Source organism: Thamnophis sirtalis, unplaced genomic scaffold (assembly GCF_051295495.1).
Source record: "Thamnophis sirtalis isolate CommonGarterSnake01/CBP01778 unplaced genomic scaffold, rThaSir2_p1.2 scaffold_3, whole genome shotgun sequence".
Lineage (NCBI taxonomy): Eukaryota > Metazoa > Chordata > Lepidosauria > Squamata > Natricidae > Thamnophis > Thamnophis sirtalis.
The window spans coordinates 124,560,430-124,587,689 of record NW_028261383.1 but is presented as its reverse complement, the minus strand read 5'-3'; the positions used below and the strand labels follow the sequence as shown (position 1 = coordinate 124,587,689).

Genomic DNA, 27,260 nt, shown 5'->3' with positions numbered 1-27,260 from the left:
AACAGTCGAACCATTCCTAAGATCATGTGATCAAAATTTGGGCACTTTGTGACCAGCCACACTTATGACTGCTGCGTTGTCCCACAGTACATTTTCCTGCCCTGCCTGGATTGTCTCTGCTTCAACTCCCCCCGCTTCCCCCCCCCCACTTCACCTGCCTCCCTGGATGGAGAGTGAGCTTTGCAGAGCCAAGACCAGTATGGACAGCAGTAGCATCACTTCCACTGCATACAAGTAGTGGTGGGTGCAACCTTGTAAGAGGTGGAGTTCTCAACTGTGACTGCCCAAGAAGGTGGCTCAGATGGGACACTCACCTATGTCACTCTATCTCTTGCCGATATACAGCACCATAGATTTTTCCCTGTCCCACTTCCTTATTTATTTGCTATCTATAACTGTCCATCTCAGCAAATCACTCTGGGTGGCTTCATTTAGCACTAATTTAGTGAAGACTTCTTCATCTATTCTGTCTCTTCTTGATTTGCTTTAAATATGCATCTTACAAGTGGCTGAATATCAATTCTTTTTTTTAAAAAAAAATCTTGCTAAAATGTCACACCAATTGTTTGCAGTTTCTACGAGTCCGTTTTTCATTTCTAGAAGCCATGCAGCATCCCAATCTTTATTTCAAGCTGCTTTAGTTGCATATAAGTACTCCTAACTGCAAACATACAATGCCTACAGCTCAGTCTTTGCTTTAAAGATTACCCAAAGCAAACCAGCTCTTCCAGTCTTTCTCCTTGGTGTTGGGAGTACTAGGCTTTTGGCAAATAAATAAACAAAAATCCCAAAAGTACTAGGAATATTCAAGTTGGGGGATTCCTTTTTGCCTGGCAGACGGACCTATGCTATAGGTACCATTTATATTTTCAAAATGTAACATTCACATATATGTATTCTTAAGCTAAAGGAAAACATTTTTCTCTCTGAAAAGCTGCATCATAAACAAAGTACTAGAGGAGTGAGTTTCAAGTACATAGTTGCACTATGGGGTGGGGTGAAGAGAGAATCCACTGACTGATTCCCTAAAAGCTGCAGCTATTGATAGGCACACCCTATGGCAGCTCTCTTCCTAATTAGTTAGTTTCACTCAAGCTTTTAATTTGAGGATATGTAGAACATTGCAAACTGTAGAGTTTGAGGACCATTGGCCTGGCTAGTCTAAAATGTTGAGCTCTTGAAATAGTCCTGCCTCGCCCAAATTCAAAAATTCAACCTGGAGCTCTGCTTTATTACACAATGCTTCCAGGTTCAGGTCAACCTACCACAATTGAGCCTGAAATTTATGTTGTTGTTTTTTTGTTTTTTTTTTTCAGAAAAAATGTTTTATTTCTTTTAAAAAACACAAATATTTCATCATTCGTCAATCATTAAAACATTGAAGTACAATTTTTTTTGTATGCCCCTCCCTCCCTCCCCCCCCCCAGCCCCCCTCCTCCCCCCCCCAACTTCCCAGAACCCGTACACGGTATGGATTTTTAACTAACACAGTCTAAAATCTATTGAGAAAAAAGAAATAAAGAAATTAATGACATTCTACATTGACCTTAGCTTCTTCTTACTAAACTAACTTTAAACAGTTTAAATCATTTCTGATCTTAAGCATAGGCTAACTGGAATTTCTTGGTCCTGTATTTATTTTGTATATAGTCAATCCATTTTTTCCAGTCTCGTTTATATCTCTCATTTGAGTGATCTTTAAGATATGCCGATACTTTAGCCATCTCGGCTAAGTTTGTGACTTTCAATGTCCATTCTTGGATTGTAGACAAGTCTTCCTTCTTCCAGTATTGCGCCACCAACAGTCTTGCTGCAGTTATTAGGTGCAGAATCAAGTTAGTCTCTACCACTGTAAAGTCAGTACATATACCTAGTAAAAATAACTGAGGAATAAACTTTATCCTTCTTTTAAAAATATTTTGCATAACCCACCATATTTTTATCCAGAATGCCTTAACCTTTTGGCAGGTCCACCATATATGATAATATGTAGCATCGAGAGAACCACACCTCCAACATTTAGGCTGTAAATTCGGATACATAGAAGCCAACTTTTTAGGATCTAAATGCCATCTATAGAACATTTTGTAGAAATTTTCTCTCAGATTTTGAGCTTGTGTAAATTTCACATTTCTTACCCAGATTCTTTCCCATGTATCCAACATTATTGGTTCTTCAATATTTTGAGCCCATTTTATCATACAATCTTTAACTAATTCTGTTTCCGAATCCATCTGTATTAACACATTATATATCTTCTTTATATGCATTAAGCTTTGATCTCTTATTTGTTTAAACAAGTTATCCTCAACTTGGATAAAACCAATTTTTGATCTATTTTCCACCTAGCCTGTAATTGCCCATACTGGAACCATGAAATTTATGTTGTTAAGTGAGAAATTTGTTAAGTGAGTTTTGCCCCATTTTACGACTTTTCTCATCACATTTGTTAAGCTAATCACTGCATTTCTTAAATTAGTAACACAGTTGTTAAGTAAATCTGATTTCTCCATTGACTTTGCTTGTCAGAAGGTCGCAAAGGCAGATCACATGATTCCACTGTAGCCATCATAAATATAAGTCAGTTGCTAAGTGTCTGAATTTTGACCATGTGGATGCTGCAACAGTTATAAGTGTGAAGAATGGTCATAAGTTACTTTTTTCAGTGCTGTTGCAACTTCGAACCATCACTAAATGAACTGTTGTAAGTCAAAGACTAACTCTATAGTCAGAACAGTGAACTTCAGACTTTGAGCTTTCAACCTCAAACTACTACAAATCCAGAAATGTGGAGTAGCTCTAGCTTTTTTAAAACATTTTCCTTCTTGAAATAATCTGTCTCCAAATGAATGTGAAACAAATGTAAGAAATATAGCAATAATTGAGTTGTGTTTGAATTATTTGAATTGTTTAAATCTTTCTAGAGTAATATAAAGCTTTTTAAAAAAAATAAGTGCTATCTTTTGAATTTGACTATTAGTGGGGTTTTTTATAAAGATTCTGTCTTACAGCTTGTTTATTTTGAGTGTTTTTCCACATTTTGTTGCTCTTGAATTTCTCCTTTTTCAGCATGTCCATATTATGGTTAGGCATATCTTTAAAACAATGGGACATTGATCTGTTCACTCAGGCATTCCCCCCAGGCAAGGCCAAAGGCAGATACACAACTGAAAGAGATTGTCCTTTTAGTAGGTATCTCTATGGTGTTGTTGCAGCATGTGGTCCGAGGGTGGGAGGGAGGCTTCATTTCTCTCCTAACCAGAGAGTGCCTCCTTCATGTATAAGTACATGTATCCCAGCAACACAAGCAGCTGTCACTACCTAACTGGCAGGGGAAACACTTGGGGATACTAAGAACACCTGTGATTCTATCTTGCAAAAATTCTCAGACCAATGAGCAATACAGTGTGAAATTTAATTCCCTCATCTTGGTATGGCTTGTTGTAAAATTCTGCAGGGCCAGACATGTCTCCATTGTGAAGTTAGCTGATCAGCCAAGTTCAACTGCCAGACAGGCTGGTTTCACTTGTGTTTTACCTAACTGGAAGCAATCCACTTGGTTCATACCTGAGTGAGGTTCTTTAAGCAGGTAGGCCTTTCAGCCTGCCTCGTTCATTGGGGTAAACAGGCTTGTGTGGTGGTGGCAAAGCGGTTGCCAAGATTTGATCTGCTATAATTCTAAGGGCAGATTTCTCATAGTTATAAAATGATTGTGTCACTTTTGAGTGAAACTTGGGAGAAACAGCTCTGCCTATCCTTTCACTTGTCTGAAAGTTGGCCCCTCCCATGAGAAAACAACCAAATATGGAGTTCCTTGTTCTGAGAATAAAATATACTTTCCTTAAATAAAAGCCAATTTGATGGCTCTTAACCAGTCAGCAAAATTGTGTTGGCTTCTGTGTGTATGTGTGTCTGTTTTCCACTACTGTTTCATTGTTCCCTTTCCTTCCACATGCACTCCAGGTGTACCTGCTTCTGTCTGCTACTGATACTTCATGTTCTAAGGTGCAACTTTTTTGGTCTTCCTTTTCTTCCCCAAATCTGAATATTTTTGCTTTTATGCCCAAATAAATCTCATTTAGTTGTGCTACAAAGACTTGGGAGTGCTACAAAATGTAGCTAATTATGATTAAACTGAAACCAAAGCACTATAAATAAAGTTATCCTCTCCTACACAGCTAATAGACCTCTCTGAGGGTTGGGTGGACTCTCAAACAATGTGTGTTGTTCAGGCTGGTAAAATCAGTGGAAATGAAATCAAAGCTTTCTACTTGTGCAGTAGGCCAGCGGTCACCAACCAGTGGTTGGTGGACCACTGGTGGTCCGTGATAAAATTTTAGTGGTCCACATTAAAATTATTTGCATTTTTTATATTGCCCGAAATACTATTTTATCTTTTTTAAAATTCATATTAGTGGTTTGCGGAATTTAAAATTATGAATTTAGTGGTCCCTGAGGTCCAAAAGGTTGGTGATCCCTGCAATAGGCTATGTGAACTCAACACATTAACATGTTTTTCCCCTGAAACATGAGGCTTAAAACAGGTATATTTGCAGATAATAAAAACTGAGTAATGTTTATTGAATTCATAGTAGCAGAGTGTGGTTGAAAAAGATGCTTTGATAAAATTCATAACCTTTTAATTTTCTTCAGTCATGTAATCAATGTTCATAAAATAGAAGTACGTCAGTTCTCCTGCACACCGCTTGGAGAGTCCAAACAATGGGTTATTTCAGTCTGGTTGCCCTGGAACTGAGGAAAGACTTTTCCTTGGCCACGCCTCCAGGTGTGCCTAATCCCCAGAAATTTTCCTCAGTTTGGCCCGTTTAGAAGCTGTTTTTGAGAGCTCCAGCTGAAATAATTCTTTGCTTGGACTCTCTTTTATTCTTCCTGACTTTTCCTACTGAGAATCTTTCCCCTTAGGCAATCCTTGCCTTTTCTTCCATTTGAACTAACATCTAACATTTCTACAAGCCTCCAGGAGGCAGGAGGTAAGCGTGTGACTGGGGGAAGGGCCTCCCTCTTCGATCTCCTCAGGCCGATCTCGGAGGCTTGCCGCGCCTTTAAAACAGCGCGGCGCAGCGGCAGACAGGCTCCAGGAGCCAGCGTTCCCCTCGTGGTCCCTGTTTATTGTGTTCTTGCGAGTTTTTTTCGATTTTCAAAGCCCCTCAAGCGTAGGATCTGCCGTGGAGGCGCGAGCGATCGCCCGATGGCTAGGGCGATCGCCGCATGGCTCCTTAGATTCCCTCATGGCGCGGCGGCTATTTTAGGCGCGAATCACCATGCTACAACAGGGACCGCTGGGAGGCAGAAGGCCAGCCGAGGGGGGTGCCCACTGGCCTTTGCCTCTCCCCTACCAATGTTTTTTACTGTTCTTCTGCGAGCGGAGCCGGGGCCCTGGTCTAGGCAAAGGCCACCGCCCCGGCCTTGAGGAGGCCTACTTCAATCCGGGCCTGCTTTAAAGGCCTAGGCCTCCCCTTATCCCTGCTGGGCCTGCCAGTCCCTGGCTACAGGCCCGAAAACCTCCAGATCAGGCTTCTAACTGACTCCTCCATTTATTGTATCATGTTTTTCAATGCCTGTGTCCTGATTAATGACATTTTTCTCTCTTTGTCCTTTATTGCAGAGCAGCCTACAACTAGTGCAGCTCTTCCTTGTAAGAGCCAAGGTGGCGCAGTGGTTAAATGCAGCACTGCAGGCTACTGCTAGATCAGCAGGTCAGCGGTTCAAATCTCACCGGCTCAGGGTTGACTCAGCCTTCCATCCTTCCGAGGTGGGTAAAATGAGGACCCAGATTGTTGGGGGCAATATGCTGACTCTCTGTAAACCGCTTAGAGAGGCCTGAAAGGCCTATGAAGCGGTATATAAGTCTACTGCTATTGCTATATTATTCCTCCTTCGGCCTGTGCTTGCTTGCCCGTGCAGTCTTGTCATGGAAAAATCGGCACATCTGTCCAGTAGACCGGCACCCTCCCAGGGCCTGGATCAGGTTCCTTCCCCCTCCTTGGGCTGTGGGGCTAGCGGAGACAGGGCTCCCATCCAGACCCCGCCTCTTAGGGCCCCCTCCGCTGCTGAGGCCAGGGATGCCGCAAGGCGCCAATGGGCGCTTGACAAGCAATTTGAGAAGGCCTGGCGGCTAAGGAGGCTCCCTCCGGGGATTCCTTTGTCCTGCCACTCCCGAGAAGGGACTTGACAGCTCTTATGGTGGAAGAAGTTGACTCTCAAAACCTGTCCCCGGACCGGTCCTTTTCTGAGCCCCCTTCCCCAGCCAATTCTAGGTTCCCCGAGCACGAACTGGCCCCGGAGGCTATTCCCGGGGGAGGGTCACTGGAGGATATCTCTTCCCAGGGGGAGGGACCAACTGATGCGGACCCTGACTCAGACCAAGATCCCGAGCTCTCTCCCAGAATGCAAGTGATAGTGGAGCGCGCCATAGCAAAGGGCATAGCTGACGCCATGCGGGCACGTGATAAGCAAGCGGCTCCTTCTGTTACCCCGGCTCAGGGTGGACCTCCCCCAGCCAAGCAGGTGCGGCCCCCGTCCTTGTAGTCCTCCGTTGTTAGCGAGGCCTCGGTCTTGGAGGCAATGGATCTATAGAGCAGGGCCTGTCCGAGGATGAGGATCTCTCCCCGGACGCTCCTTCCTTTTCCGGCCTTTTCAAGCCTAGCTTATTTAAGTCGGTCCTCCGCAAGGTGAAGGCCACCACCATGGTAGGCATTAAGCCCAAGCCCACTCAACCTCAGACTGATTCGGCCCCAGTCAACCCGAATGCAGTCATGTTTGACGCTCCAACTTCCCAACAAGAATTGGTTCCGGTTCCGGGCTTATTCCTGGACCTCATCCAACGTCAGTGGATCCAGCCGGCCACATTGTCCTCTCTTAGCGGAGTGGACAAGAAGCTGTACACCATGGAGCCTGTCTTGCAGGATCTCCTGGCCCTCCCGGTCGTAGATCCACCCATTACGTCCCTCACTTCTAATGCCTCCTTACCTGCAGACCCGTCTGAAGGCCTCAAGGCGGAGGACAGGAAGGCCGAAAAAGTCTGTCACAAGACTCACCTGACGGCGGCCTGGGCCATTAGGGCCTCGTCCTCCGCCTCCTTCTTTAGTAGGGCCGCTGTAATTTGGTCGCGTGACATCTTAAATAAGATTCCCACAGGGGATGCCCGGCTCCATCAGGATGTGACCAAACTCATCGCAGCATTGCAATACGCAGCTGACGCGGCCCTCAATGCCACCAAATTCGCCTCTAGGGCTCTAGCCGCGAATGTCATCTCCCACCGTCTGCTCTGGCTCCGACATTGGCAAGCGGACCAGAAGCACAAATGGAAATTGGCTTCTGCCCCCTTTAGGGGGTCTAAATTATTCGGTGAGGTTTTGGATTCCTTCCTTATCGAATCGAAGGACAAAAGGAAGGTCCTTCCCTCAACTTCTAAGAAACAGGACTGCAAGTCTACGCCCTATGCAAGGCGGCAGTCCTTTCGGCCCTCAGAGCCATCCACGTCTACTTCCTTCTACCCCTCTAACAGATCATCTGGGCAGCAGGGAGAGAGGGCTCAGGACAGGTCTTCCTTTCGTGATAGAGGAAGACAGCAGTTTGGCTTCCGCAAGTTCAATCGCGGGGGCGCCTCCAGCAGGCCCTTTGGGAAGTCCAAGTGACTTCCCAAGCTCGTCACCCATTGGGGGCCGACTACAGCTGTTCGCCTCCCACTGGGCCCAGACGGCTCACGATGCCTGGGTCCTGCAGGTAGTCTGGGAGGGTCTATCCCTAGAATTCCTGTCTCCCCCCTCCCAGGAACTTTATCAGGTGCCCTACTCCCTCATGTCCCACCAAGAGGGAACAGATGAACCAGGAGGTTCTCCACCTCCTGTAGATGAATGCCATCAAGCAGGTACCCCCGGACCAGGAGGGGAGCGGGTTCTACTCCATTCTCTTCCTGGTTCTGAAGAACTCGGGGGGGTGGAGGGCCATCTTGGACCTCAAGAACCTCAACAGGCATATCGCCTACCGGAGGTTCAAGATGCAGTCCCTCCAGTCCATCCTGACGGGGATCCGCCAGGGAGACCTCCTCACATCCATCGATCTGCGGGAGGCTTACTTACACATCCCCATTCACCCCTGACACCGGAAGTTCCTGCGCTTCTTCTATGCGAGCCACCACTTCCAGTACAGGGCCCTTCCATGCGGCCTGTCCTCGGCCCCTAGGACCTTCACCAAGGTTCTGGCGGTAGTGGCGGCCCATCTCTGCCGCAGGCCCATAAGGCTCCAATGCTACCTGGATGACATCATCATCCAGTCGTCGTCCAGGCGGCAGGCCTTGCAGGATCTCCAGATTACCATGAGGACCCTCTGGCACCACGGGTTCTCCCTGAATCTCGAAAAAAGTCACCTTATCCCCACTACCTTGATCATTCACTTGGGGGCGGTGATAGACACCATTTCCTGCAGGGTGTTCCTCCCAAGACAGGTTAGAGGCCCTCAAGTCCATGACCCACACGGTATTGCAAGGAAGTCAGGTTCCAATTGTCGTCCTCTCACAGCTGTTGGGGAAGATGATCTCCTGCCTGTCGATCGTCCCCTGGGCACGCCTCCACTCCAGAGCCCTGCAGTGGCTGCTCCTACCTCACCAGAGGGCCAACAGGAGCAACTCACCAAGGCTGATTCCGGTACCTCCGTCCGTCAAGAGGTCCCTCTGGTGGTGGACATCTCCCGCTCTGATCAAGGGGCACCCGTTCAAGGCACCCGACCAGCTGGTCATTACCACCGACGCCAGTCTCGCCGGTTGGTGAGCACACATGGATCATCTAGTGGTCCAAGGCAGGTGGGCCCCAGTGGAGTCACGTTACAGCATCAATCTTCTGGAGCTGCAAGCTGCGAGGTTGCCCCTTCGACATTTCCAGCGTTACATACGTCGCCGTCATGTTTTACTAATGACGGACAACGTGGTCATGAAGGCGCACATCAACCACCAGGGCGGCACCAAGTCCAAAAGACTGATGTCAGAGGCGGAGGCCTTGGGACTCTGGGCAGAGCGGCACCTGGAGTCGATCCGCTCCGACTACATCTCCGGCGTGGACAATACCCAGGCGGACTGGCTGAGCAGGACCACCATCGACTCCGCGGAATGGCGGCTGGATCCTGCTCTGTTTCATCAACTGTCCCGCAGGTTCGGACTCCCTCAAGTCGACCTCTTTGCGACAAAAGCCAACGCACAACTACCGCGCTTCTTTTCCCACTTCCACAGTCCGGGGGCAGAAGGAACGGACACTCTTCGCTGCAGATGGCCTTGCGGCCTTCTCTACGCGTTTCCTCCTCTTCCACTCCTTCCCCGTCTTCTAATCAAGATCATAGAAGAGAGGGCAGATGTGCTATTACTGGCGCCCCATTGGCCCCGGAGGTTGTAGTTAGGGTTACCTAACCAGACTTGGTCAGCCTGTCGGTGTCACCGCCGTGGCTGTTCCTCCCGGATCAGGTCTCCCTCAGCCAGGGGGCCATTGTCCATCCAGAACCCCAGTGGCTTCAGTTGGCCGTCTGGCACTTGAGGGGGACCTGCTAAGGGCTGAGGGTCTGTCAGAGGACGTCGTCAACACCATCCAAGCGGTTGTCTTCAGCTGTATCTCCACGGCCAAAGTGTCTCAAATTTCTGGGGATTAGGCATGCCTGGAGGCGTGGCCAAGGAAAAGTCTTTCCTTAGTTCCAGGGCAACCAGACTGAAATAACCCATTGCTCGGACTCTCCCGCGGTGTGCTGAGAAGGACCCCTCAGGTAAGCCCAATGGTCTTTTTCAGCCAGGGATGGTTTATTAAGCAGAATACAAAAAGATGAATACCAAAGAATGCAATGGTGACCAAACAATGTTTTCTAAAGTTCTGTAACTCTGTTTGCAATGTATAATCAGGACTGAGGTGTTGCTGCTTTCAGTGTATATATAGCTTATTAATGCTCCATTTTATAGCGAAAGCCAGGAAAAATGACATTTCATTTCTGCCATTCTATGCAATTGGCCTCTCATTTGTGAGTTCAATATACTGATGTCCTTTCCAGCAAGCAACCTCTCATTGAATGGTAAGGACATCTGGGATGTTTTCCAGATTAAACCATTAAAAAAAACCAAACCGAATATTTTAATTTAAATCCAGACTTTGATATTGCTTAAAAGTGCAGTGCCAATGCTGTGTGCTTTTTACAACTGCTGCATTACTTTAACAGCCTTCACGGAAAATGTGATAAAATTGGATCAGCCATCTGACCGACACTATTTTTAACTATTATGATTTATGACCATAATGGGCAGGCTCCATTACGGTCATAAGTTGGAGACTACCTGTAGGCACCCTGGAGAGACATTTCTGTACATATGCATGTTTTCTTTCTGCCTCTTTTCAGAGAGACAATTATTGCAAGTAATTCTTGAAGGATATTGTCACGATAAGACAACTTGACTCTCTATTGTGCCCCATGAATCCTGTTTGGAAAAAGTTGAAATGGTATCCAGTGGTGCTTCAGCTCAGCTGGAAACCTCTTCCACCTGCAGATATTAATTCTGTATACATAGATATAAAGGGTTGGCTCCATGACATGTGACAGCAGAGAATAGTTTTATTCTGCAGTCCTGATTACATCCATATTTTGGGAGAAGTAAGTTTAGAGAATGCTGATCATGCTGTAGTTTTAAGTTCTTATGAAACCAGAAATGTGACTGATTTGAAGCTGAACTTTACAGATTTTGTCAGTTGTGTCATATTTTCATTGTTGTAAGGTTTCTGACATTAAGAATCAAAAAGACACAATTGTCTCCTTATTTGCTGAGCCTGTCTATTTATGCCTCACAGTGATTGTTATAGTAAATAAATAATTCTGGATTGTATATTTCCCAGTTTGTTAATGTTGATGACACTGTCAACCAAACAGCATTATTGCTCACTTTCATACTATAGAAATACGTTCCCAAAAGTTCTTGTCATCTGGGCCATAATGGGGTTTGATTTAAACCCTTATTCTAAAAATCTTTCACCATAGATTGTGTATTTGCTCCTAAGTAGAGGGCTGCAAATAAATGGAAGAAAGATCAGATTATATTTTCAACATTGCAAATAGCAACACTTAACATATACATCTCGGCTTGAAGAATCACTGATTCTTGTAAATGCAAAAAAGAAAGTATGTTTTACCTGTTTGTCCATTTTTTTTAAAAAAATTCTAACCTCTGACAGGTAAACCATGCTCAATGGCTTAGAATGTTGTGTTAACACAATCCTTGTGGCTTATTCACCAGGCTATGGGTAGGGGAAACTGGATTAGAGCAATGTTCAAACCGGGTTATATATTTTCCTACATATTTTACTTTGCTTCTGAAATTGCTTTGCCTGTACTTTGGAATGCTGTTGTTAAGATTAATGATACATTTATGGACTAAAGGTTTAGCTATATAAGACCATATAATACATGTTTTTCTGGCCTGATATATTTACAGAGTAAAGGCAATGCTATGCAGGATGCTGGGTCTCCACTGTAGAAAATCACATAACTCATGGAAAACAATTTGTTAAAGTTAATATTAACAAGCTAAATATGGAAGTTCTGGAAATAAAGGTTCTCAAGAGTATCTTTACTCAAGCCTAGTGTGGATGAATGGGGTAGACTTTGTGCTATCAATATTTTACAGTAAAAGGATTTTAAACTCTATTTCTGAGCTATTGTTCTAGGGGAAGTTCTTCTACAATGGCTTTAACATGATTAAGACAAACCTCTGGTTCTGTAAGATTTGTCTGAAGAAGTACTTTATTTCAATATTATATTGCTTGAGTCCAGGTATTATGAGACCAGAGTTATGATGAAATTTGCTCTTATGTAAGTTCACATTTTTCACAGTTTTTTGTCTTCATGTATAATATATATTGCTGGTTTATCTTTTTTTTCCCACCAGACAGTTGAACATGGTTTTCCTCACCAGCCAAGTGCCCTGGGCTACAGTTCTTTTCTTCACCTTATGGCTATTGGGACCCGGGCAGGAGCCATCAAAATGTATCCTTTCAGTTATTTATTTCTGAGATAGTAGGTTAGTTACACACTTTGTAGATATAACACTTTAGACCAGAATCCTCAAAGATGCTATGGAGCCCAGAAATAATATTTTATCTATAATTCTTTAAAGCAACTGTGGCTTTTCCAGGGATTGTGTGGTAGCAGAACTCCTATGAAACACTTAAAAAAACTTCAGTCAAAGCACTGCACAGCCCCCATTCTCATTCTATAGACAGAACTTTATTCAAAAAATGCCTGCACATTATCTATATTAGACTATAAGAACAATAGTTCAATTAAGGTATTTGGTCTTCCTAAATATAGAACAGATTTCCCAATTCTGTTCACAGTTTCCCTACCAGCAGGCTAAAGTGGATATAATCAGAATTCAAATTATACTTTCTGGTCTTGTTCTTCCTCATCATATAAAGTATAATTGTGAACATGAATGGTACTAAGGTTATCTCTGTATTGCAAAATGGGTTGGGAGAGTAGAATGGAATAAATGCTAGCTTGCTTTAAGTTGGTTGTCTTTGAAATGGTGATAAGACTTGAACCAGGATAACTTAATCACTTTAGAATGGAGTCCTAGGACCTCATATTGTGCTACATTAAGCTAGTTTCTCTCATGGATAATGGAAAGTGTAAATTCTTGTTTAGAGATTCAAAAATACTGAACTAAAAAAAGGGGCTACTTTAAAATTGCTTCTCTTACATTTACCCCAATATATAAAATGCAAGCCATGAAGCCAGTTAAATGTAGAAGAGTGGAGGAAATGGACCGCAAATAGTCTAAAAGCTTTTCCACATAATTGTCATTTTAGTTGGCGTCTCTTTTGGAAATCATTTATATAATTGTATCATCTGCATACCTGGATTTATGGATTGAAACAGGAGCCACCTTGGGAACAAATAAGTTCCAGTCAATTCCATCTTGGTCATTTCTTTAAAAGGTGTATATGATCAAAAATTTAAATCTTAAAACCTGTTAGAAAGTAAAAGGAAAGGGTCCTTTACCAGGGGATATAAAATCAAGGAGTAAATTGCTATATTTCTGCTGTCTTCTCTTCAGATTAATGGAAATACTCAACTATTTAAACATATAAAAATGTTATTAGAAGAAGTGTGGTCAGCCTAGAGAATTACAACAAAGAATTACTGTTTTCCTAAAATATAACTAATTGGTCATGCTACATGTCAGTTGTAATAATTCAATGCTATTGACCTCAATAGTGGTTCAGTTATGGTACTCCAGGAGTGGAATTCATGGGCTTGCATGAAGAGACCAACACTGTCATGCAGATACATTTCATTCCTGAACAGGTGAGTAAAACTAATGCAACCAAATCTGGCTTCCGCAGAGATAATGCAATTACTCCATATTAAAATGAAATTATTTTTAATGTAACCTGCTGTAGCACTGATGCAGCTGGTAACTCAGTATGATTCCTGAAGTGTTTGTGAACTGAAGTTTCATTTTATTCCCAGTTCCCCAATCCTACATATTAATTTAAAGAAAGACTTTGATTTTGGATCTTGGTTCCAGTAGAAGCTGTCAGAGGGAGGATTCCAGCTTTGTGATCTTCTTCCTTAAGTGTTTTGTTGCCAGTTTCTTGGGACACCAAGGAGACTGGGAGGAAGGCTTTGGGAATCATGAACTGTCCTGTCTCCATTCCATTTAATCATCCTGAAGATAATTCAGACTCCTTGTCCTATAGTTGCCAAAGTAGAAAAGGGAGATCAAATAGAGTGCTTGCTACTTCCTGAAAATTGTCCTGTACAATTCAGTTAGTGTCTTATGACACTCTTTTGAGATTAATGCTTTTATGATGGCCTAAAACTAGCTAGTAAACTAGCTCGGAGTCACTTAATAAAGAGATGGATGGCATACAAATTTAATAAATAAATAAAACTAGAGCTTGAACTTACCCAATGGCAATTACAGTATTCTGTCCTCAAATGTGATAGAGTTCTGCAGTAGATTGAACATGCTGTTTGGTTAAATTTGTTCAGCTAGTGGAACATATTAATCTGAGCAATTCGTTAATATGTGGCTTATAGTATACAGATAAACCTTGCTTAATTTCCATTCAAAGTGATGATAAACACTGAATGAAGGGACTTATGATCAGTCACTGAAGTTCTGGCCATTGTAGTGTCTGTGAAGTCAGGCCCACCTACCCTTATGTCTGCTTACCCACTGCCACTAGCTGTCCTTGCCTAGTCCTGCGTCCCACGGTACCGCACAACAGTACTGCACCAGTTGTGATCTTCCTTCATATCATCTTCTTTCACATTAATGCAGCTGGGCCTTCTCTGGTGCCCCATCCGGGACTACTGTATGCCAGCCAGATTCTCCTTTCATGTTCTACCAAGCGCTTGTTTTTGCCAAAGACGTCCGGTGCATGAAAGAAGGCCTCAGCTTCTGGGTCCTTTTGTACCAGTACAGTCAGCTTTTCTTTTATGTGCCTGACTTTTTTTGTGAATGAAGACCCTGGGTGAAGCAGAATGGAGGCCCCAGAAGGGATGTGAAAGAAACGCTGTCTGCACCAGTCTGAAACAAGAGCCAGGCCAATATAGTAATGGTGCATAGTGTGACATCAGGGCTAAGTGTCATGGGTCGGCAAGCAGCCAAAAGGACAGGATGGGGCGGGAAGAAAGGCACGTGGGTGAAATTCAAAAGGAGGCAGAACCTTATCAAGGCTTGGGGCTGGGAGGGACCAAGGCAGGAATAGTTTGGATCAGGGTGGGTCCCCACTAAACAATTTGTGGGAGTCAGTTAATGACAGCAACAGGGACTGCCATGATTGCCATTATTAAGCAATGTTAACTAAGGACTACCTATATATCAGATGTATGATGAGAGGAAGAAAAGCACAGACCTCTTATTTTCTGTATGGGACCCTCCTCTGGATTAGGACTTTTCGGTTTGTGGGAGAAGGAAATGATGTAAACATTTTCCCCAGTAACTTGCAGCCTGAAACTTCCTGCATAATTTTTTTTTTAAAGCAACCATTAGTGCTAACAAAGGTTATCTTTTCTTAACCTTTATGTTTGGACAAGAGCAGAACAGGAAGACAAGAGCTAAACATTTAAAAAGGCTAAATACTAGGGCTATACACTGATCTGAATTCAAAGGGTGATTCAGAATGTACATGGCTGTATGCACTACAAATTGTTAAAATAAGCGAATTTTTTTCATTAGATTGTGTGTTTTCAGGTTGATTTAAAAAATTGCCAACAGGTACCACACACTCCAAATTCCCTTTTCCCCTTTGAATCTGTTTTGCTCCACAATTCACTTAAATATCTTAAGTGCTGTGCTATGTTGAAGCATTATGTACTCACCTGGGAATAAAAAGAGAAAGCAAAGCGCTATATATTTAATGTATCATGTAATTTCTGTCAACATAGTTCTTATTTTGAAACAAGGTGTGTACCTATTGAGTGAAAGTCCCTTTCATATTAGGAAAAAGACCCTGCGTTTTGGAGTACTTCATATTCCATTTGTTTTTTAGAAATTTGGATCTGATTCCAATGCTTCAATCAGGAAATATCTATAGGAAAATTGGTATACTCAGCTGAGTGTCAGTATGGTGTTCAGAATATTTGATTTTAAATCTAAATTGTGGTTAGGGATGGGCTTTAACAAATACTCTGGGGCATCACTTTTAAGAATTAACACATATCCAAGGAATGCAAAAAGGAAAAAGGAGATTTAAAAATGTCACTTCATAAAAAGGTGTGTGTTTGTTTAATTCAGACATCAGGAATTCAGATTATCAGCTAGGTAAAATTTATCCCTGGAAGCAGGTAGCTCACGTAACTTTGGGTTAACCGACCTAAAACACAATTTGTGTGAGTTCTTATTGTTGTGTAACACTAATGCTTAAATACTATGAAAAGCCCAGAAATAGTTTTGAGTGCTTAGACTTGATGGACAGAATATTAAGGAAGTACAAGAAATGGAATATTACTGGAATAGGTTTGAGAACATCGTGCAGGGTAAAGGTTTATGGTTATTGGTGGTTTGTTCTCTGAGCTTGTTCTTTAGATTCCAAACATTTCATCACTAGGCTAGGTAATATCATCAGTGAAACCAAAAACAACATCCACCACCCAAGCTACAAATATTTTCCACCATATCTAAAAGTTTATGGTACTACGTTAATGAATTTATTAAAGTTGAAATAGGTTAGGGAAGTGGCTTACAAACATGGAAGGTAATACAAAAAAATACAATTAGAGAAGGCAGAATAGGACCATTTTGCTGAACAAATTTATGAACCAAAGAGACACACTCTTTAATAACCCTAATAAATTTAGGTTCATTTGATTTATGTGATTAAGTTATTGTATATTACACATTAGAACTGAAAGTAACTTCCTGTTTGGGCTAGTTCTTTTCCAACATGTTAGATAGTAAGTGTGTCCTGAATGTCCAGAATTTATTTTTTATGTCAAAAGAAATTAAATATGAATTTGTGGATACATTTAGTACTCTATATCTGTCAGTTGACTGCATATGTATTGCATTGTATATATTTTTTCTTCTGGTTAATCAATTTAGAAACAATGTTCTAAATCGTGGGTGTCAAATTTGCCACATCATGTTGCCATCATGTGACTTTTTGCAATGTTTCCCCCCCCCTCACAGAGCTGGGGTGGGTGTGGCTTGTGCGTGATGCATCTGCCCTGTGGGGTTGCCAATTTGATACCCCTGTTCTAAATGGATACCATATATTAAATTGGATAAATGTTGGTAACAATATTCTGAAATGTGCAAATCCAGTTTTATTTGGTCCGCTTTGATACAGAATTTTTCTTAAGATCTTTTTTATTTATTTTTTATTTTTGCTATACACCAGTGTGAGCAATTTATAATCTTTATGATACATCTTTCACAGTTTCCCCCTCCCCTTTTTAAGGGCACTTCTTGGTAGGCCCTCAGATCAAACAGCTGGAATTCAACAGCAAAGAGGTTTTATTGATTTTTTTTTTCAAACTGAGAAGTAAAATTGGAGAATATCCTGTCTTGTTTTTTCTTTTCATAGGATAGATCTTGTCTTAAAAGGGGTTCCTGTGCTTGGTATAGACAGTATACATGCTGGAATAAGCTGTCAACGTCTATAAAATATGCCTATTGGCCTAGTTGTTGCTTTTGGCCACTCCCTTGGAATAAACTTCTGAAATGGAGGTTCTGTAACAAATCTGTTTCTATATAACTTTGTCCCATCCCAGATGGGAATTTTAATTCATCTTAGTCATGGATTGTAGCTTAAAACAATAGCCCAGTTCTTGAAGTGCTACTGCAGATAATGGTTCTCCAAAGGTTATTTCATCTCCTTCTATTTGATAATTTTCAGTGCCGCTTGGTGACCCTATTGGATGATAACAGCCTGCATTTATGGACCCTGAAACACTCCCATCATGGTACATCAGAGCTTCAGGAAGAAAGACACTTCACACTCCGTGGCCCCCCTGGGTAATTAGGATACTTCCAATCCTAGCACCTTTGGACTGCTAAGAAAGCGAACTTGCTTGACATACAGTAGATTCTTTACTGTTGATAATATAAATATAAATTTATATAAACTCAAAAGTTCTCTGAACTCTTAAGCAATTTGTTTTTTTGTGGTATAGAGAATTGTGGTATGCGTCATCTTTTGTAAACCCAGTTTTCCTCTTGGTCTTATTTGAGCAAATTTAATTTGTTATTTCATCTGAAGCAAAAGCTAGTTGTAGTATAGCAAGAAAATCAGAGGACCGTGGATACAATGTCTGAACTTAGCCTAAGCCACTGCAGTTAAAAGAATGGCAAAAGTGTGGTGCAGATTTTAAGATAGTGGTAAAGGGGGAAATATTAACAAGCATCAAAAAGTATTTGCTAGTATTTTGTTTACTATTCCTTAAATCCAGCATTGCCAAGCAGTTGGGTATCACAAAGTTCTTGCAACTTTCTATATTCATAAACTACATGGTTTTCTGTTTCATATATATTTCTCTGCCACTGACAACTCTAGAGTTTGAATTTCAGTAACTTGTCTTTGTAGCCCTTTCTGAATTCTTGCAAATAGATTTTGGATCTAATATTTATTTACATGGTACTACATGAATGTTGATTGCAATATCAAGTTCATTCAACTGAATCTTAAAATATTTTTTTTGTCCACTTCTAGTTCCCCTCCAAGTGCTACCCAAATTACAGCAATCCTGACACATTCTTCTCAAGAACTTCTGTATCTTGGTACTGAAAGTGGTAATGTGTTTGTGGTAGAACTCCCATCCTTCAGGGTGCTAGAAGACCAGCTCATCAGTCTAGAAGAAGTATTGCAAAGGTGATGTCACACACTGGGTTATGTTAGCTAATGAAATTTTTGGGATTTTGCCCTGTTTATAAATCCAACCATAGATGTGGATATAGATTCAGCAAGTCTCGATCAACATACAATTTGTCTGTATGTCATACATGAAGTCTGGAAGTTGAGTCATGGCAATTGGACTTCTTGTTGGTTTGAAACATTTTGCTGCTTTTTTAATCTGAGCAAGTTGGTCAGGAGGACCCTATATGTTTTCCAGGGAGGTTTCATTTCTTACCTAATCTCAATAGGCTCCTTATGTGAGAAGGCAGAGTTATTGGGATGTAAATGTTCTAACTCTCTGGGGAGGAGTCAAAGGCTTCTTCTAAAAACAGGGGGCATCAAGGCCTAAAGTCAGAGAGAGTAGCATTTGGGGTGGCTTATGAGTTTACACTTGTCCAGTCTTGAATAACCTAGGTGATTTACATGTTTTCAAGGTTCAGATTCCACACCATAACTGCTAAAAGACTTCTGTTGTGACCATATTGTTCAGATAGGTGAAAGTACCATGCTGTTTCCTTAAATACACGCCAGGAAAAAAATAGACTGAATTAGATTACCTAAGTATGTTGCATTCAAACAATGCATCAGTTTAGAAATAGAAGTGTTTCGGTGGAAGATGAACTACTTTCAGCAATTGGCCTGGAGTCTGCTGGTGAAAAAGCATGGTCTGCTTTGAGCTGAAAGCAGTGGCATTGGCAAGAAGCTTTGTGCTTGGTCTTATGATGGTGCAGAGGAAAATGGAGACCTACCAAATTTCTGTTTCTTTTGCTTGCACGGTAATGTTACATGATTCCATTTGTGTTTTCTCACAGAGTGCCAGAAGATTATCGGAGCAGGAGGTCACTGGAATTGGTAGAAGTGTTACGGGAACATCCTCGGAATCCCAAACAGATTTTGATTGGTTACAGCAGGGGCCTCATTGTTCTCTGGGATTTGATAAATAAGAAAGCAACACATCATTTACTTGGCAATCAGGTACACGTGGATTCTGAAAGTTCCAAACAAAGGCTAGGAAGTCCCTGTTTCCTTAGCTTATATAGCAAATTACAGTTTATGTTCCTCCAAATTGGTAAGCTAAAATGTGATTGGCTTGAATGTGGCTTAGTGTATTGTGTGAGACCATCTGGTGGTTGTTTTTTTTTTTTTTTTTTTTTTTTTTTTGGTAAATTACTGTGTACAGTTACTGTGGACCTGACAGATTTTACTTTAATAAACTAGGACTGGTCATTGAGTGTAATAAACAATTAAGCCATGAATGTATAGTTTACTGTATGATATGAGCAAAGTCATAGAACTCCGTGCCAGGGACATCTGGTTCGCCATTAAATATCTTTTGTCTAACAATTGTTATGACGTCCTTGCACAGTTTTTAAAAAGGAGAGCAAGAAAGAAAATGTGTTTTTCCTATCCTGCAGTTTATCCTTTCAGCATTCTTCTTTTTAAAGTAGGAAATAGGAAATGTATGTTTCGTTACCACATCCAAAACATGAAAACAAACAATTCCCCCCCCAAAAAAAAATTATTATAATCAGAGTTTTATTATACCAGTTTATTAACATACCTAACCCTCAAGCTAGTCCCTAGAATATGATTTCATATTTTTCATTACCATTTTCTAATAGTGTATTAAAGTGCTTGGTTTGCTAGTTAGAATAACAGTATGATTGAACAGTCAGCAACTTGAAAAGACAAATCTTATACTAACAGGGTTAATGGAGAAACAAGAGGTCATATGGCCTATGAGGAGATGAGAGAATGTGCTGTGGAAGGAGCTCCAAATTGTTAAAAGCTGCCTTCTCTCTTTTGAACGCTCTGTTGAACTTTCTTAGTTGGCCTGATTTATCGGTTACATCATAAAAGTGAAGAAAATTGACAGCACTATTTCCACATTATCACACATTTACTCTCTCTGATGAGAATATTTGACTTCTTTCATTAGAAGGTCACACCAGTAGGCCAGTTTGAAATAGAGAGCCCAACCGTTTCCCAAAACTCTGGGTATGGCTCCTCTCCAAAAGTTTGCACTGGCTATGTATAAACAGAAGAAATGATTAAATCTTTCAACAGCAGTCATATTAACTGTTCAAATTACATTTGGTTTAGCTTTTGTCTTGGGCCTACTTCTTCTTGGATGTGTGACCTCTGGTGTGCCACTCAGGTAAATCTCAGATAAAGCACACTTCTCCAATTTGAAGATGAATGAATGTGCTGTGGCTTTCATGGGTCAAGAGTCCAGACTGGTGTATGCTCACCACCTTTTGTTTTGGGGAGAAAATGCAGAGTAGCACACTGGCAGCACCACCATAGCCTGAATCTGGCCAGTTCAGATTGATGGTATCTAAAGGCAAAGAGGCATACCGGAGTCAGCTCTCCTGTTAGCTCTGTGACCTGGTTCAAAGCATTAGCTACAGGAAAAAGATCCTGTTCACAACTTATAATGAACTCCAGATTTCTGTAAGGATTCAAGATAAACAATGGAGAAATAAAGAGACTATGTTTTAAATACAGACATTCTGAGCAAATTGATCATGTTGCTACTTCAGGATGCGTCTCTTGTTTCTCTCTAGCAACTAGAGAATCTCTTCTGGATGAGGGATGGTCACCATATCATCAGTTGCCATTATGATGGGAGCTATACACAGTGGCCAATTTCAAGCGATGACAGGCAGCCTGAGCCTTTGGAAAGCAAAGTACATTACGGTTAGTATGTGGGAAGCTGGGAAGATAGGCCTTTGGCATCAGCTTTGATTCTGGTTTTATTGGAAGTCGCCTTTGGTGAAAGGGGTAGCATATATATTTGATAAATAAATTCAAAGCTTGATTTTAGAAACTCTGGAACTATAAAACGGAACATAACAGATTAGCTATTCAACGAAGGCTTGTTTGATTCAAATATCATATATGCCACCCTGAAGATATAAAAAGCAAGAAAGAGAGGGGATTGTTTAGTATCTGATCAATAACATAACAATATATTGTATAGACCTTTTTTAGAGCTTTGATTCATGTTGCTGGAGTTCCTCAAATGATGCGATAAACCGTGCCACTTGATTAATTGCGACAGGATTTATGTGTAGCTTGTGTTTTATCTGAATGATTCTATGACTAGAGACTAAAACTTGTGCCCCAAGAAGCGCTTATATTAAAACAGTTGAAAAAAATAGACTACAAATCATAGAAAACAAATTATCAGAATTGCTAGACAATTTGATGTTTAACAGCAATAGTGATTCTAACAATTTTAATAAACCTTCTGGAGATATATAGGAATGGCAGGGTTTTTTTTAGCCCTTGGAATTAATTTTTTTTAACCAGAAAATAGATGAAGGCTATTCATATGAAACAGGATTAGCGTTTCCTTTTATCCTTCATGTTATAAAGGCAATCTGAGTATACAGTTGCTCTGCATAATTAGTTGGTGAAGCTGTGCAATTTATATGCAGTGTAGATGCTGTGTCAGCTTTACTAAAACTGTTTGTGAGTTTTGCAGTAGAAGAATATATGGTACAATCTTCGTAAATATTCTGTTGTAGGTCCCTTCCCTTGCAAGGCTATCTCTAAAATTTACTGGCTAACAACAAAGAATGGGTGAGTATTATGGGTGAGTAACATGACAGTGTTGCCTGTTGTCTGTATGGAGTGACTTTTTAGTAACAATAGAGGCTATTCCTGGAAACCTGTAACTGATTAAGTAACAACAATCATGTGTCCTTTTCTACATATAATAAATATTTATCCCCCCATAGGTACTTCATGGGACATTATATTCGGAAGATTTTGATGGGGGTATGGGAAAAGATGAGGAAAAAATACTATCTTAGGGTTTCGTGCTGATTGGCACCGTTAGAGGCCTTAACGCATCCCAGTGTATTTAATTGGACAAGAAACATAACATATAAAGACATTATGGCAGAATATGGCAACATGAAAACAAAGATGGAATTAGAGCAGCAGGGCAGGAATCTGGAATGGTGGGAATATTTACAGAATAGAAATAGGTTTAAAAGCGATAAGGTACGGCTTGGGATCTACCCAAACCCTCAGGGGCTAGATAAGATTTTGTTTGGCCGAGATAAGAAAATGTTATCGAAGATTTATCAATTTTTGACCTGTCAAGATGCTAAAGAAGAGATGGATAAAAGCCTTCTAATAACATGGGAGAGAAACTTTGGCTATGAGATTGAAATGGGCAAATGGTGGAATCTATGGAGTAAGACTATTAAACTTACAATATCTACAGCATTTAAAGAAAACATATACAAGATGGTTTACAGGTGGCACTTCCCCCCAAGGAGGTTAGCCAAAATGTTTCCTGGGTTATCTCCACTGTGTTGGAAATGTGGAAGAAGGGATGGCACATTCTACCATATTTGGTGGTCTTGTACTGAGGCCACGAAATACTGGAGAAGGATTCAAAAATGGCTAAAAGAGGTTACCGGGGCAAGCATGGAATGGAAACCTGAGAATTTTTTACTAAGCATAAAACCAGAAAACATGAGTAAATCTATATGGCATTTGAGCCTACATATAATTGTGGCCGCAAGAATAGCCTATGCACAATTTTGGAAATCTACTACCTTACCGTCGGAAGATGCCATAATTAAAAAGATCTATGAATGTGCAGAAAAGGACAGAATGACAGGTTGGCTGAGGGACAAAGGAGAAACGGAACATTATCTTAGCTGGAACCTATGGTATATGTGGGTGACAAGGAGAACAGCAAGGACTTAAAACGGGGAAAGTTAAATAGCAGTTGTTAACAATGGGAACTAAAGTGAACATGGGTATTGTAATAGATCCCTGAACTTTGTAACGAGAAGATGCTGCTTAGAGACTAAACAATGAGGAAGGGGGAAAAAAAGTTGGGCTGTGTATGACTGTCACCGCGGGGGGGGGGGTGTTGTATGTTTAAAATTGTATTTGTATTTGTATGTTTTATTCTTTAAAAAAATGTATAACCAATAAAGATTATTAAAATAAATAAATAAATATTTATATATACTTATCAGACAAAACATTGCTATCTCTTTTTAGGCAATTTGAATAGATGCTGTGGTCTTTTGTACAGGATTTATAGTCTGCCTTTTGCTATAGGCTTTCCTTCTCCTAACTATAAATAGTTATCCTGTAATTATAAAATTCCATAGGCATATATCCATATTCCATATCATTCAGTGAAAGCCAGAGTGAGAACAGTGGAAAATATAATAATAGAAATGACAGCTAGGAGGTAGGGAGAGGAGGAGAGAGGGAGAAGAAAGTGATGGATAGGGTACAAATATGATGTATGGAGAGCAGGAGAGCCAATAATTTTTTGGGGAGTTGATGGTACGATGAGTTGATGTAAACATTTAACAATATAAAAGGTTTGTTATGTAATAGTATACATGTGGTTACTTGTTATGAAAATGAAAAAATAAAAAAAGTTTATATATGTATGTGTGTGTATGTATGTATATATTTGTGTGTGTGTGTGTAGATTTTCACAGGTACAGGTATGCAGGTCTTGGTGTATTCAGGTTTTTTCCCGTGTAAGTTTGAGAGTATCTTGGCAATGTTTCGACGAGGTCACACTTGTCATCTTCAGGCTGGTGCCTTCGGCTTCATGCTTGTGCGACCAAAGCGTGATCGGAGCTGCCGTCTTTCTGGCTGTGGTGCGCGCTGCTGCCATGACAGTGCCTGTCTCCTCTCCAGCCCTTGCAAAATTTTCCACCACCTCCTGCAAACAGGCACGCCTGCTTAGTCTGCACCTCCTCGCGCTCGGCTCATTTTTCAGAACCTTGAGTGGAGATGAGCCAGAGGGAAGAATGAGCTGAGTGCGAGGAGGTGCAGACTAAGCAGGCACGCCCGTTTGCTGGAGGTGGAGGAAGTGGAAAATTTTACAAGGGCTGGAGAGGAGGCACGCGCCATCGAAGCAGCACATGCTATGGCCAGGAAGATGGCAGCTCCGATTACGCTTTGCTTGCACAAGCACGAAGCCGAAGGCACCAGCCTGAAGATGGCGAGTGAGACCTCTTCGAAATGTCGTCATGATACTCTCAATCTTACACGGGAAAAGACCCGAATATGCCAAGACCTGCATGTATGCATGTATGTTTGTTTTCGTAGATTTTAATGGGTGTAGGTATGCTGATCTTGTTGTATTCGGGTCTTTTCATGTATAAGATTGAGATTGTCTTGGCAACCTTTCATCGAGGTCCCACTCGCACAAGCATGAAGCCGAAAACACCAGTCTAAAGATGGCGAGTGGGACCTCTTTATATATATATAAAGAAATGACAGCTAAAGATCAGATAGACGAATCTTAAATACCCCTGAAAATGATAAAATGAAAAGACTCCGAAGTACCTAAAATATAACAGTCAAGACTCTTATCAGACGACGCTGAGGAGAGAAAGCGCTCAGTAAGTTGCCACCACAAGGAATAGTTCCTCTTCAAATGAGCTTTGGAAAAGCAATGTCTATTTCCATAATTTGGGAATCTGCCTTGAGGGGTGAGGGAAAGAGATTCTGCTTAGGGAACATTCAGATAAGAAAAGGAGAAAACCCCAGTGCTTAACAGTCAAAGAAAGAAACTGAGAAAGAATCTGCCTGAATTGATAAGGCCATTAAAAATGATAGAGCAACATTTGTATTTTCAGACTTACAATATTCTATTAATGCAGCCTTACCACAAACTAGAATTAGGTCATCTGCTTGAAGTAACAGCCAAGTTTTCACAATCCACTGGGAGATTAAAAGGTTTAGGATCCCTCATAATGTTGGGTTTGAGGCTGTTCCATGACTGAGACACCAACAACACTATTTAGGCCAGTGGGTTACATCGAGTTACGAGTTACGACCACAATTGAGCCTAAAATTTATGTTGCTGATTGAAACATTTATTAAGTGAGTTTGTTCCATTTTATGACTTATACCTGTATTGCATGCTTTGCTTATCCCTTGCTAATGATTTAAAGGATTTAATTCTAAAGATGGAGAGATGCAGTTTTCAGTAAGACCATTTTTTTTAAAAAAAAAAAACCTAACTATGAAATGCTGTTAAAGACTCAGAATATTATCTGTTTTTCTTTAAGGCTCCCTTACCTCATATTCCAAGGAGGGATGCCTCGAGCCAGCTTTGGTGACCGACATAGCATTACAGTTTCTCATGGCGGTCGGCAGATTGCCTTTGACTTCACATCACGGGTTATAGACTTCTTTGTCATTGCCAATGCTGAACCATTTGCAGGTATGTAGAAGGCTGAAATAGTGATCTAATACAGTATCATTTCTGAACTCTTGGAGACTAATTGACTAATTTGTGAGTAGTTTGTTCCCTTGTCACACCATTCCTCTATATTCCTTAGAAGAACTGAAGTGCTTGCCTGTTCGTTTTTAGGTTCAATTACATTTAAACCCTAAGCCACTTAAGTTTTTAAAGACTGTGAAGCAACTATTAACTTGCTCATAACTCAAAATGTGTTTCTGATACCCTTCTCCAAATACAGGGCGGGGCATAACCTTTTCCTAGGGGGTCACAGCAACACTTGTAATAACAACACAAATAATTCATACACCATTCGAAAGCCCATCAAAAACTGAGTTTATTGACATGATTTAATAGTCAGTATGACCACCATTAGCCCTTCGAACAGCATTCAAACGAGGTGGATAAGAACACAACAAATCTTCAAACAGTTCCGTTCAATTTTCCAGATTTTTCAACACAGTTTCCAAATTCATTCTCAAAGTTTCAACCGAATATCGATTTTGACCTTGCTCCTGAATCATCAGAGCTTCCACTTCATCCTTAATCCTTAATTATGGCCCCAATGTTCTCTGCCGGATTGAGATCTGGCGAATTTCCCGGCCAGACGTCATTGCCCCAAAATTCGACATTGTTTTCCTTTAACAATTGCTGAGTCGCATTTGCATTTCCGAATCGAATTTTCCAGCCATTCTTAAAGCAAATTTAACATTTAATAGCTCATTCAATTCAGTTTTTTATGGGCTTTAAAATGAGGTGTCGCGGAAGTTGTAAACTGCTGTCGATCTTGCTGTGACCCCCTAGGAAAAGGTTATGCCCCGCCCTGTACATTTGTTGCAGAGGCTAAATATCACTTCCTTCTGCAGATAATTGTAGGTGGTGTGCCCTGGTTTTGGAATATTATTTTGTGAAGTTATCCCTATCATCTATTTTACAAACATTTAGATGCCAGGGTAGGGCGCTGTTGTTCACTCAAGCACTTTCATTTTGTTTTCTGTTTTATATCTAGCCTTTTATCTCACACAGTATACAGTAGGTAGAAATGTACTGTAATCTGTCAGTGGTTTTGCTGCAGGTTGCTATCATGAGATTTTTTGTTTTGTTGTAGTATATTTCACATATATTATGCACTGATTTTACTCCATTAGCGTGTATTAAATAGTGTGTATTCGATATTTAAAGTGTATTCGATATTTAAATAGTATTCAAAAGTATTAAATGTACATTAAAGTGAAAACAAAACATCCAGATAAAAGAGTGAAATATAAAACGTTGGGGAAAATTGATTTTAAATATAGATAGTAGTTGAAAAAAATCACATATCTTCCCCATTGCAATACATTGATATAGCAATCTGGAACAAACCTTACTTTATTGAAATGCAGGAACTGTTTCACAATGTTCACATCTTTTTTTCTGATTTGTACCCAATACATCAAAGATTCATTATTGTTAATTGATATCTGGAACATTTAATTGAACAAACAAATAGTTTAGAGCAGGAAGGAAATCAGACCTGCTTCTTGTACCGGTGATTGCTGGGACTTAATGAGAGACAGACTTCAAGGGGAAAGGGCCCTAGTGCCCTTTGGATTTAAGTTATCCTTTCTTCCCCAAAGATTTGA

At 41.0% G+C, this 27,260-nt stretch overlaps 1 protein-coding gene across 4 annotated transcripts in view; it reads left to right on the top strand.

Annotated features, from left to right (window-relative positions):
- Positions 1 to 27,260, top strand: part of LLGL2 (LLGL scribble cell polarity complex component 2) — an 84,606-nt gene that overhangs the window by 16,375 nt on the left and 40,971 nt on the right. For all 4 annotated transcript variants that reach the window (XM_087709939.1, XM_087709937.1, XM_087709938.1 and 1 more), the window contains exons 3-10: positions 11,927 to 12,024; positions 13,266 to 13,347; positions 17,391 to 17,509; positions 18,204 to 18,362; positions 19,199 to 19,361; positions 20,954 to 21,086; positions 21,920 to 21,974; positions 25,463 to 25,617. In XM_087709939.1, the coding sequence (XP_087566065.1) occupies positions 11,927 to 12,024; positions 13,266 to 13,347; positions 17,391 to 17,509; positions 18,204 to 18,362; positions 19,199 to 19,361; positions 20,954 to 21,086; positions 21,920 to 21,974; positions 25,463 to 25,617 (964 nt within the window). The remainder of the gene's footprint in view (positions 1 to 11,926; positions 12,025 to 13,265; positions 13,348 to 17,390; positions 17,510 to 18,203; positions 18,363 to 19,198; positions 19,362 to 20,953; positions 21,087 to 21,919; positions 21,975 to 25,462; positions 25,618 to 27,260) is intronic.